The sequence below is a fragment of the Lucilia cuprina genome, chromosome 5 (genome assembly GCF_022045245.1).
Source record: "Lucilia cuprina isolate Lc7/37 chromosome 5, ASM2204524v1, whole genome shotgun sequence".
In the NCBI taxonomy this organism is placed as follows: domain Eukaryota; kingdom Metazoa; phylum Arthropoda; class Insecta; order Diptera; family Calliphoridae; genus Lucilia; species Lucilia cuprina.
In genome coordinates, this window is record NC_060953.1 from 62848572 (window position 1) to 62861045 (window position 12474).

At 33.3% G+C, this 12474-nt stretch overlaps 2 protein-coding genes across 2 annotated transcripts; one reads left to right on the forward strand and one right to left on the reverse strand.

Annotated features, from left to right (window-relative positions):
- Nucleotides 1–8369: 8369 nt before the first annotated feature.
- Nucleotides 8370–9271, forward strand: LOC111686267 (heat shock protein 23-like). Its single transcript, XM_023448619.2, has one exon. The coding sequence runs from the start codon at nt 8486–8488 to the stop codon at nt 9068–9070; it is 585 nt and encodes a 194-aa protein (XP_023304387.2). The 5' UTR covers nt 8370–8485; the 3' UTR covers nt 9071–9271.
- Nucleotides 9272–11010: 1739 nt separating this feature from the next.
- LOC111686273 (heat shock protein 23-like) lies at nt 11011–11894 on the reverse strand. The gene has a single exon (XM_023448624.2). The coding sequence runs from the start codon at nt 11724–11726 to the stop codon at nt 11166–11168; it is 561 nt and encodes a 186-aa protein (XP_023304392.2). The 5' UTR covers nt 11727–11894; the 3' UTR covers nt 11011–11165.
- Between the last annotated feature and the right edge of the window lie 580 nt (nt 11895–12474).

Below are 12474 nucleotides of genomic sequence, written 5' to 3' on the forward strand. Positions count from 1 at the left end.
GCATATTGATCTTTATGGTAGGGTTCTATAAATCGACTTTCGAATAATTGAACAATCGACTTTTTGTCGAAAAAGGTCAAAAAGTCTAAGTCGACTATTTTGTTCCAAAAAAAGTCGATAACTCGACTATCGTCTATGAAAAAAGTCGAAAAGTCGACTTTGTAAATAAAAGTCGAAAAAGGTCGAAAAGTCGGAAATTCGGAAAAAGTCGAAACTCTGGTCGGAAAAAGTCGAAAATAGTCGAAAAAAGTCAAAAAGTCGAAAAATCGGAATAAGTCGAAAAGTTGACTATTTATAAAATATTAAAAGTCGAAAAGTCGAAAAATCGACTTTTAATTAAATGAAAAATGAATAAATGATCGAAATACCCTATTTTCAATTGCATAAACTTATATTTTTCATATCTCAGAGAAGACATCGTCAAATTAATACGATTCCGAACTAACAAATGCCCTATTAACGAATCATTCTTAAACATTGCACAGTCCGCGGTGTCGGAGATATGGATTCCTTTTAAAACTCAAAAAGTTATTTATACATTATACACGCCTAGTACCTAACTGACACCAAAGTATTTATCATTATCAATACCATCCGTTTTCGAAGTATACACATACGTACGACAACACTGTGTAATGTTGACAACTCGTCGCTGTTAACATTGCAATAATTCGTTGTTGAAATCTAAATGTTATACACATCCGTTGTCTAAATATTAACAAACATGGTAAGCTCACTATTGACAACAATCCGTGTTATTGAAAATTAAACACTTTGGTGTCAATTTGATAGCAGGCGTTTATATATTTTTCTCTCAAGTACAGCTTTTCAGACAAAGCTTTTAAGACGGAGAAGAATCGTCAAAACTATGTATCTACAAGACACTTTCATGATCGCACGAATTAGCCAGTTTTAAGGATGATTCTGTCAGGTTCCTGAGGATTTACTTTATCATTAGAAAGACGTTCAATGGAAAATTTAAGAATTTTTCGATTATAAGCTTTTTTTTATTGCTACGCTCTACAAAATTGCTCTTGCAATCAGTAAGAAACAATTGCAAAACTGGATCCACATAAGATGCTTTCAGTGGTTGAGTTGAACAGAAGACATGAAATTGACATATCCTTTAACGTAGAACCTCGATATGTTTACTAAAATAAAAGCAAATACGGGTGAAGCATTCCTAAACGTTTTTGCAAAATAACACATTCAAACTAAGGATTTTGCAGGCGATTTGCAATGCTAAATAATAGGTTGTGCTACTTTTACTAATTATTCCGATTCGCAAAAATTGTTGCCACATTTAAATTTAGTTTGAATAAATGTGGCAACAATGCTTCCATATTGTACTGAAATAATAAGTGCAAATGTGTTTGAACGTTGATGCGTGAAACAAGCATCGAGCCTTTATTTACGGCTTCGATAATTTTCTTATATTTAGTTCCGTATATCTTAACACGAAAGAATGAGTATCAGTCTTGATCTTTTCTGAATTAAAAACATTTATCTAACTCAGTTTATTAGCTAAAACCAGTCAAAAATTACCCAACAGTGTTATCGCATTGCGGCGGCCCTGTGTTCCATTGGTAAATAAATATATGTATAGTAGGATTCTATAGTTGAAACGAAAAGTCGACTTTTTGCATTTTATGAAAAGTCGACTTTACGACTTTTTGCATTTTATGAAAAGTCGACATTTCGACTTTTTGCATTTTATGAAAAGTCGACATTTCGACTTTTTGCATTTTATGAAAAGTCGACTTTTTGCATTTAGTTAAAAGTCGATTTTTCGACTTTTACCGACTTTTCGACTATTTTCGACTTTCCGACTTTTTCGACTATTTTCGACTTTTTCCGACCAGAGTTAAAAATTTATAAAGTTGCCAGAAGCGTAAATTTATAATGTTGCCATTTAACATTATATTATTATTGCTATTATTATGATTTATTATTATTAATAAAAAAATTTATTTATATTTTTTCTATTTGTTGCATTTTTTGATTTTTTTCGGCTTTTTTCGACTTTTTTCGACCTTTCCGACTTTTTTCGACTTTTATTTACAAAGTCGACTTTTCGACTTTTTTCATAGACGATAGTCGAGTTATCGACTTTTTTGGAACAAAATAGTCGACTTCGACTTTTTTCGACAAAAAGTCGATTGTTCGATTATTCGAAAGTCGATTTATAGAACCCTAATGTATAGTGCTATCTCATAGAAAGGAATACATCAATTCCGTTATAGATTGAAAATGTTTTTAATCAATTTCCATACAAATCGTTTTTTTAATACATCTCTCTGACAGGAGAGAAAACCACTGATAAAAGTTTTTGCCCATAACACCGCTGATATTTTCAATCATAAATCCTATTACGACCGTCTGCCAAGACAGCAGTGTGTGAAAAAAAAAAACATACTCGTACTCCTCGAAATAAGGGCGTTGAGAATTCTGGAAACACATTCAAGTGATACGCAATCGCATTGAGACTGCGACACAATATAAAAATAAAATAAATAAATAACTTTGTGATATTGTTGTACTTTGTACTTGTATGGGTTTATTTGTTCGCTTTTTTTTATTCACTACAATATCGTACATCATAATGGAAAAAGCAACAAAATAAAAAAAAGGTATTTAACAAAAACATAAAAAAGGAAACATTTACATTAGGGAATGAAGAATAGGGAATATTCTGGATGAAACTGGAATTATTCATACATATGTACGTATGTATGTACAAACATAAATACAGATACACTTTTTATGGAAGTGTAAAGACGTTATTTAATACATAAAAAAAAGCAGAACATTGTATTTTGTAGATACAATTTGATTTACATAAAAAATTTCAGTTACTAAAACCAGCTGAGTTTATAGTTTTGTAAGATTAATAATATATATTTTTATATAATAAAAAAGCTTAACGTCAACCTAATGTTAATTTTTCACAATTTAAATTAGTTTTTATAAAATGAAAGTTAAATGGATAGACTCATTATTATTAATTTTTAAACTATTTTTAATTTCTATGTATATTAAAAGATTAATACATAACAGACCATAGCTAGAATTTGCACAATACAAATTAAAATTATGATTTAATTTTTCATCTTATCATCCTAAGTTAAATACTTTTATAACATTTAATACTAATTAAAATCTTTACATAATTTTTAAAAGTTTATCCATTTCACATAGAGTATAAAAAAGTACGTCCAAAAAGTAAATCACATGCAAAATCGGAAATTTTTGCTATAAACGTGTATTTGCTTGATCCAAGACATTTATACGAAGAAAAAGTAATAATAGAAACTGCTATCTATAGTGCAGTCTATAATTTAGTCTATAGTCTAATCTATAGTCTAGTCTATAGTCGAGGTTATAGCGTAGTCTATAGTCTAGTATATAGTAAAGTCTATAGTATAGTCTAGTCTAGTCTAGTCTATAGTCCAGACTATAGTCTAGTCTATAGTGTAGTCTATAGTCTAGTCTTTAGTGTAGTCTATAGTCTAGTCTTTAGTGTTGTCTATAGTCGAGTATAAATGTAGTCTATAGTCGAGTCTATAGTGTAGTCTATCGTCTTATCTATAGTCTAGTCTATAGTCTAGTCTATAGTCTAGTCTATAGTCTAGTCTATCGTCTAGTCTATAGTCGAGTCTATAGTCTAGTCTATCGTCTAGTCTATAGTCGAGTCTATAGTCTAGTCTATAGTCTAGTCTATAGTCTAGTCTATAGTCTAGTCTATAGTCTAGTCTATAGTCTAGTCTATAGTCTAGTCTATAGTCTAGTCTATATTCTAGTTTATAGTCGAGTCTATAGTCTAGTCCATAGTCTAGTCGATAGTGTAGTTTATGGTCTAATCTACAGTCTAGTCTATGGTCCAGTCTATATTCTAGCCATAGTGGTCTAAAGTCTAGTGTATAGTGTAAATTTTGCCTGTAAAGCCCAATTAAGAAATATTTTTTAGTGTATACATTAAAACTTTTTAAAATTCAAAGAAAAAGTAAATAACAACCAGTCTAGTGTAAATATTGATTTATCAAATTTAAATCTCTTCCAAATTTAACGTAAAATTCTACAAATTTCTAGCATTTGTTCTCTTAACATATAGAGACGCTAAATAAAGTCACTGATATAAGCTTATTTCTCTTTTAATAAAACGCACTTATCTCTGCAATAAACATTATTTCCATGTATAAACATATTTACTCTCACTTTTTGCAAACAAACAAAATATTTTAATATGCAATAAAAACTTTAATTCGACACACAATTGCAAAGAAATACAAACAATTTATATATAAAAGTACACATTCAAATATACATACATATGCATTTAATACATACTGATGAATATACTAGAATTATCGAGATATATACAATTCCACTCATCAATATGGGTGGTGGATGGATGTCTGACTCTTCGCCACAACTCACGAAACACATTTAAAGATACAATATCTATGTGAATGTTTGTGAGTGTACATGAATTGGAGGTATAAATACCGGGCCTCAATTGAACAATGGACGAAGTTTCTAGGTAACATACAACTGAACAACAGGACATTTAGAACTGTCAAGGCAGCTGCAGGACTTAATAAACATGTAGGAGTACACGATCTGGTTGGTACAGATGGTTCGTTAATATCTGATGATGCGGGGAAAGCTGCTATTTTGGCCGATCATTTCACCGATGTACATCAGAATATTCAAAACTCGACTGATAACACATTTGCAACGACAGTAAAGGACAGAGTATCCACATTACACGACAGAACGCCCTCGATTATCTTTGGGGATACGATTACTGCGGACGGAGTGGGATTGAACGGACAAAATCTGATCACGACTGAAATGGTTGGGACTGCTTTAAGGAGGAGGGCCAATAAGAAGTCATGTGGACCGGACGGAATACCGGACATTGTACTTAAGAGGACTCGTACGGAAACTTGGACTTTCTTGGCGATATTGATAAACCACTGCCTGAACATCTCTATAGTCTAGTCTATAGTCTAGTCTATAGTCTAGTCTATAGTCTAGTCTATAGTCTAGTCTATAGTCTAGTCTATAGTCTAGTCTATAGTCTAGTCTATAGTCTAGTCTATAGTCTAGTCTATAGTCTAGTCTATAGTCTAGTCTATAGTCTAGTCTATAGTCTAGTCTATAGTCTAGTCTATAGTCTAGTCTATAGTCTAGTCTATAGTCTAGTCTATAGTCTAGTCTATAGTCTAGTCTACAGTCTAGTCTATAGTCTAGTCTATAGTCTAGTCTATAGTCTAGTCTATAGTCTAGTCTATAGTCTAGTCTATAGTCTAGTCTATAGTCTAGTCTATAGTCTAGTCTATAGTCTAGTCTATAGTCTAGTCTATAGTCTAGTCTATAGTATAGTCTATAGTCTAGTCTATATTCTAGTTTATAGTCGAGTCTATAGTCTAGTCCATAGTCTAGTCGATAGTGTAGTTTATGGTCTAATCTACAGTCTAGTCTATGGTCCAGTCTATATTCTAGCCATAGTGGTCTAAAGTCTAGTGTATAGTGTAAATTTTGCCTGTAAAGCCCAATTAAGAAATATTTTTTAGTGTATACATTAAAACTTTTTAAAATTCAAAGAAAAAGTAAATAACAACCAGTCTAGTGTAAATATTGATTTATCAAATTTAAATCTCTTCCAAATTTAACGTAAAATTCTACAAATTTCTAGCATTTGTTCTCTTAACATATAGAGACGCTAAATAAAGTCACTGATATAAGCTTATTTCTCTTTTAATAAAACGCACTTATCTCTGCAATAAACATTATTTCCATGTATAAACATATTTACTCTCACTTTTTGCAAACAAACAAAATATTTTAATATGCAATAAAAACTTTAATTCGACACACAATTGCAAAGAAATACAAACAATTTATATATAAAAGTACACATTCAAATATACATACATATGCATTTAATACATACTGATGAATATACTAGAATTATCGAGATATATACAATTCCACTCATCAATATGGGTGGTGGATGGATGTCTGACTCTTCGCCACAACTCACGAAACACATTTAAAGATACAATATCTATGTGAATGTTTGTGAGTGTACATGAATTGGAGGTATAAATACCGGGCCTCAATTGAACAATGGACGAAGTTTCTAGGTAACATACAACTGAACAACAGGACATTTAGAACTGTCAAGGCAGCTGCAGGACTTAATAAACATGTAGGAGTACACGATCTGGTTGGTACAGATGGTTCGTTAATATCTGATGATGCGGGGAAAGCTGCTATTTTGGCCGATCATTTCACCGATGTACATCAGAATATTCAAAACTCGACTGATAACACATTTGCAACGACAGTAAAGGACAGAGTATCCACATTACACGACAGAACGCCCTCGATTATCTTTGGGGATACGATTACTGCGGACGGAGTGGGATTGAACGGACAAAATCTGATCACGACTGAAATGGTTGGGACTGCTTTAAGGAGGAGGGCCAATAAGAAGTCATGTGGACCGGACGGAATACCGGACATTGTACTTAAGAGGACTCGTACGGAAACTTGGACTTTCTTGGCGATATTGATAAACCACTGCCTGAACATCGGATACTTCCCGAGGGCATGGAAGAGGGCCTTGATCATACCAATACATAAACCCAGATCTGACCCAAGGCAATGTGCCAACTACAGACCAATCTCCTTACTCTCTCCATTTGGAAAACTCCTGGAGCGATTTATATTGGACCGAATTAATGATAGGATATCCGAGGATGGCATTCTACCGGACTGCCAATTCGGCTTTAAGGGCGGACACTCGACCACTCATGCATTAATGGTGTTTTCGGACTACGTGTCCCGCGGTTTAGGTAGAAGACACCCCACGATTGCGGTAAGCCTGGACTTTACCAAGGCTTTCGACTCTGCTTGGCAGGACGGAATCATTTATAAGATGATGGACATTGGCTTCGACAGGGGCACTTGCAGGATGGTTAGTAACTTCCTCACGGACAGATTTTATAGTGTGAGGGTGAACGACACCCGTTCGGACTTGAGGACTGTGACTGCAGGTGTTCCGCAGGGATCTCTACTTGGACCTGTCTTATACAATATATTTTTGTCCGATATCCCTGGGCCACCAGAGGGTGATCTCTTGCTTCTATACGCTGATGACATTTTGTTGGCATCCTCAGGACCTCGGGCTAGGACTGTCAATAATCGTGTGAACGAGTATTTGGCTGTGCTGGCCCCGTATTTTGCAAAGTGGCAGTTGCGTCTGAATATGGACAAAACGGTGGCTGTCATGATTAAGGGAAGGCGTAAGTACCTTTACCCTAATTGTAGGTCCTTCATTCCATCAATTTGGATTGGAGGGGAATGTGTTAGGGTTTCCGACAGAATGCGATACCTCGGTGTAATTTTTCACGAGAACTTCGAGTTCTACCGACATGTGGACTATATTTTGGATTCCACTAAGCGCACATATGCGATGTATAGGGGTATCCTCGGCCGTCGAGGTTTAGATAGGAAGATAGGTCTATTACTCTACCGCCAGATAATCCGCCCTCTCATGTCCTACGCCTTTCCAGTCTGGTCCAGAATTTCCTCTGCTCAGATGGAGAGGCTTAGGGTATGGGAGAGAAGGATATTGGTATCTTGTTTGGGCTTACGGCGCAAACTGGGGCCAGATGGCATATACCGGCGTCCTTCATGTAGATCGATCTATAGGGCGATCGACTTTCAGAGGATCGATGCGTTTATGATGGGCACTGGTATTAGATTTCTGGAGAAGGCTCGTTCCTTAGAGAACAGTCTTGTTCAGGGATGTTTCGAGAGTGCGGGCAATATGGAATCCATCCAGATCGCCCGATATTTGTCACCAATTGACCTTCTCGCGTTGGATGAGGCTGGGCTTCTTTATGATGGTACAAACCTCTTATTTTATCATAGGAGGATAGGGACGTTGGATGTATGCAATGTGGTGTATAACACGGCGCAATAGGCCATAGGCCAAATCTTTTGTATATATTTCTTTCTTTTAATTTCTATCCTACAACTTTTGTAAATAATTTTTCATGTTTTATTATTAGGTATTAAGTTTTGTTTTTTAGTTTTAAGTAAGAATGAGAGCGTCCCTTTTTTTCCCATTTTTTGAGGGATTATATATATGGAAATAAACACTTTAAATGTAAAATTAATTTAGAATTATAATTATTTAGTAATAGCTATAAATTTGTAAGTAGTTTTAAGTTTGAAAGTCCATGGAGGATACTTAGTATGTCGGAATATATGTAACATGATTATTAGTTTTAAGAAAACATGTAAATTGAATGTTTTGGAAAATAAATGAAATGAAATGAAATGAAACAGCGGCATTAGTTGAATACAACAAAGCGAATAAAACAAATCAAGCAAGCGTTGCAAAACTACTGTACAATAAAAAGATTTCTTTTATAAAGCGAAAAAGTAATAAAACAAAATCACAAGAATGTCAAATCTTCCACTATTGTTGAGCTTGGCCAACGATCTTAATCGTCTCTGTTTGAACAGTGCTCCATTCTACGAAACGCCTTCCTACTATCTGCGTCATCCAGCCTATTTAGCTTTGGCTAACACTGGTGATCAAACACAGTTGCAAAAACGTGACAAACAAACTGGTGCCCTGTCTACTATTGGCAAAGATGGTTTCCAGGTGTGCATGGATGTACAACAATTTAAGCCCAGTGAATTGAATGTTAAAGTAGTGGACAACTCTGTCGTCGTGGAGGGCAAACATGAGGAACGTGAAGATGATCATGGTTACATCTCTAGACACTTTGTACGTCGTTATGCCTTACCCAAGGGTTATGATCCCAATAAGGTGGTCTCTACTCTCTCCTCAGATGGTGTTTTGACTGTAAGTGTTCCTAAACCACAAACAGAAGAGAAATCCAATGAGCGTCAAATTCATATTCAACAAGTCGGTCCAGCCCATTTGAATATCAAAGAAAATGCCAAAGAGGAAAAAGATAAAGAAGAGGGAGATGCTGCTGCTGGCAGCGAGTCGGATAAGACAGCTCAAGCTAAATTGTAAAAGTGATCTTGTTTAAGATCTTTTAGCATATTAATATATTTTCCTTTCATTTGTTGTTATTGTTACTACACAACATTTTCGAGAGTCAATAGTCTGTTAATTTTTAAGAAGTTTTTATATAAATTTTATTATTTTCTCAATAATTATATTTAAAGAAAATGTTTTAAACCAATAAAGTTATTAAAAGTATTACAAAATAAATTTCTATTGTGTTTTGTTTTTTTATTAATTCTCTTGACGCTATATAAAGTTCCTTTTTGAAAATGAATTTACAAAATTCACTTAAAAACAGTAATATCACGAGTTTACGACCATATTTAACCTAACCCGTCTTTTAGAAAATCACTTTTCTGTGATTTCAAACAAACATTATTAAAAAGACTATTAAGGGCGGGTTTTACAGATAAAGATAATCTACATTCTTTGTTTAAACCTTGTTTAATATATGTTTCGTGTTATTCAGTTATTAGTAAAGTTACTTATTATCTTAGTTTAACTGAGTGTAATTGGCCAATTAAACTCAAGTTATAAGTGTGAAAACACCATTAACAAAAACAATAAAACAATGATTTCGGAAGAACAAAAACATAATATTTTAAGTAAATTGTAATTTTCTGATTTGTTTTGTTTTATTTATTATTGTTTTAAATGTTTTAACATTTTTCTAAAATTTTCCATTTTACAAAAGTATTGTTTGTAAAAACAGCTGTTCATTGTTTATGTTTTTGAGTGAAAACTTGGCAATACTAACAAAGTTAACTGAGCTTAAATCTAAAACTGAAAAACACAATCATCGGTTAAAGTCCGCCTAAATTTGTTCCGAGTTTAATCTAACAGCAAGTTAAGCCTAGTTTAAGTTATTAAATCAGGTTTAACCAAAGAATAAAGATTATCTTTATCAGAAAAACCCGCCCTACATCCAATACAAATTATGAACGAACCCTATTCCGCATTTCGATTACATTTACGCATTCAGTTACGCAATGATCGAAAAAAGGTATTCCAACAAAATACTGAATCGTAAGAAAAAGAAGAAGCAATTCCATTTCGTTTAAATGCTTTACGATTGTTTGCAAATTGAAATGCAGAATAGGGACCATTAATACTAAATCGATCTCTTATTATACCATATGTAGATTTTAACTATCGATTTAGCATAATCTGTATCTGTAAAATTCACCCCTTATAAAATCGAGTCAAAATTTTCTCCATTTTACAGTAGGGTTCTATAGTTGAAACGAAAAGTCGACTTTTCGACTTTTTGCATTTTATGAAAAGTCGACTTTTTGCATTTTATGAAAAGTCGATTTTTCGACTTTTAATATTTTATAAATAGTCGACTTTTCAACTTTTTCCGACTTTTCGACTTTTTTCGACTTTTCGACTTTTTTCCGACCAGAGTTAAAAATTTATAAAGTTGCCAGAAGCGTAAATTTATAATGTTGCCATTTAACATTATTATTATTATTATTAATAAAAAAAAAATTATTTATATTTTTCTATTTGTTGCAAGTTTTTGAGTTTTTTCGACTTCTTTCTATTTTCGACTTTTTTCGACTTTTTCCGACTATTTTCGACTAATTTCGACTTTTTCCGACTTTTTTCGATTCTTTCCGACTTTTCGACTTTTTTTGACTTTATTTACAAAGTCGACTTTTCGACTTTTTTCATGGACAAAAGTCGAGTTATCGACTTTTTTGGAACAAAATAGTCGACTTCGACTTTTCGACAAAAAGTCGATTGTTCGATTATTCGAAAGTCGATTTATAGAACCCTACTTTACAGCTTTGATATTCTGCATTTCGATTCGACCGTTACGGCACTAAAATAAGAAATTTCACTTCTGTTAGAATACCTGAAATCGAAATACAGAATAGGAGTTATTATAGACCTATATTAAACTCTATGAACAATGAATACCCAAATAAAAACAAACGAAATTTTTTTGATTTTTAAACGTAGGATAAATTTATTGAACAATAAATACTAATTAGAGGTAGTAAGTAGTTAACCAAAATTTAAAATTAAAAAACACTTAATAAATAAACAGACTTATTAACTTTCTGATAGACTAAAATTATGGCAGTAATTTAAATTACTTTGACTTCTTCTCATCGCCCTCCTTCTCTTTCTCCTTATCTTCTTTGGCATTTTCCTTAACGTTCAAATGGGCTGGACCGACTTGTTGGATTTGAATTTGACGCTCATTGGATTTCTCTTCAGTTTGTGGCTTAGGAACACTAACAGTCAAAACACCATCCGAGGAGAGAGTAGAGACCACCTTATTGGGATCATAACCCTTGGGTAAGGCATAACGACGTACAAAGTGTCTAGAGATGTAACCATGATCATCTTCACGTTCCTCATGTTTGCCCTCAACAATAACACAGTTGTCCACTACTTTAACATTTAATTCGCTGGGCTTAAATTGTTGTACATCCATGCACACCTGGAAACCATCTTTACCAATGGTGGACAAGGGACAAGTTTGTCTTTCACGATTACGCAACTGTTGTGTTTGGTCTCCGGTATTGGCCAAAGCCAAATAGGCCGGCAAACGGCCATAGTAGAAAGGTGACTCATAGAAAGGTGAACTGCTTACGGAAAGACGGTTAAGATCGTCAGCCAAGCTCAACAATAGTGGTAGATTTGCCATTTTTTTCTTCTATAACTTTTCTTTTGTTCTTTTAGAAAATAAGTATGTAATTTGTTTTATTTTATAGCAGCTGTTTACTTTTTAAAACAAGGAAACACGCAACGTTTTGTTTTACTTTCACTTGATTTGTTGTATTCGCTTTGTTGTATTGAACTGATAACGTTCGTCAAATGTTTGCCGGTATTTATACTTCTGATTCTTGTTGTCTTTTTCATGCACTTTAATATGTTTGTATGTATGTTTGCGATTGCGTGTGTATGCTCATGTTTTTGTTAAATGAAGTGAAGAGCCATAATAAAGGGTGGTGGTGAATGAGTGGTTGATATCTCGAAGATTCTAGTAATTTCATCGTTACTTTTTTATTACTTTGCTTTAACGAATACATAAATATGTATGGATGTGTGTGTGTGTGTATGTTGAGACATTTTTTTTGTTATTTTTAAAAAGTGAGAATAATTTTGTTTTCGAAAATAAAAATAATAACTAATGTTTTCTCGTATTTTCTATTTGTTTTGTTTAATAAACTTTTAATCTTTAAAGTGTACTAATAAGATAAATAAAAGAAGTGCAATAAACAAATTGGATTTCTAATTAAAATTTCAAGTTTCTAATGTTGGCCAAAAAAGTTTATGATTTAATTAAACCTGACCATGGTTCTCTAGATTTATGTTAATGTTGGCCAAATACACATTTTCGGAGAAATTTAAACTTTTACAACAGTCGAAAAATTTGAGATTTTATTCAGCGT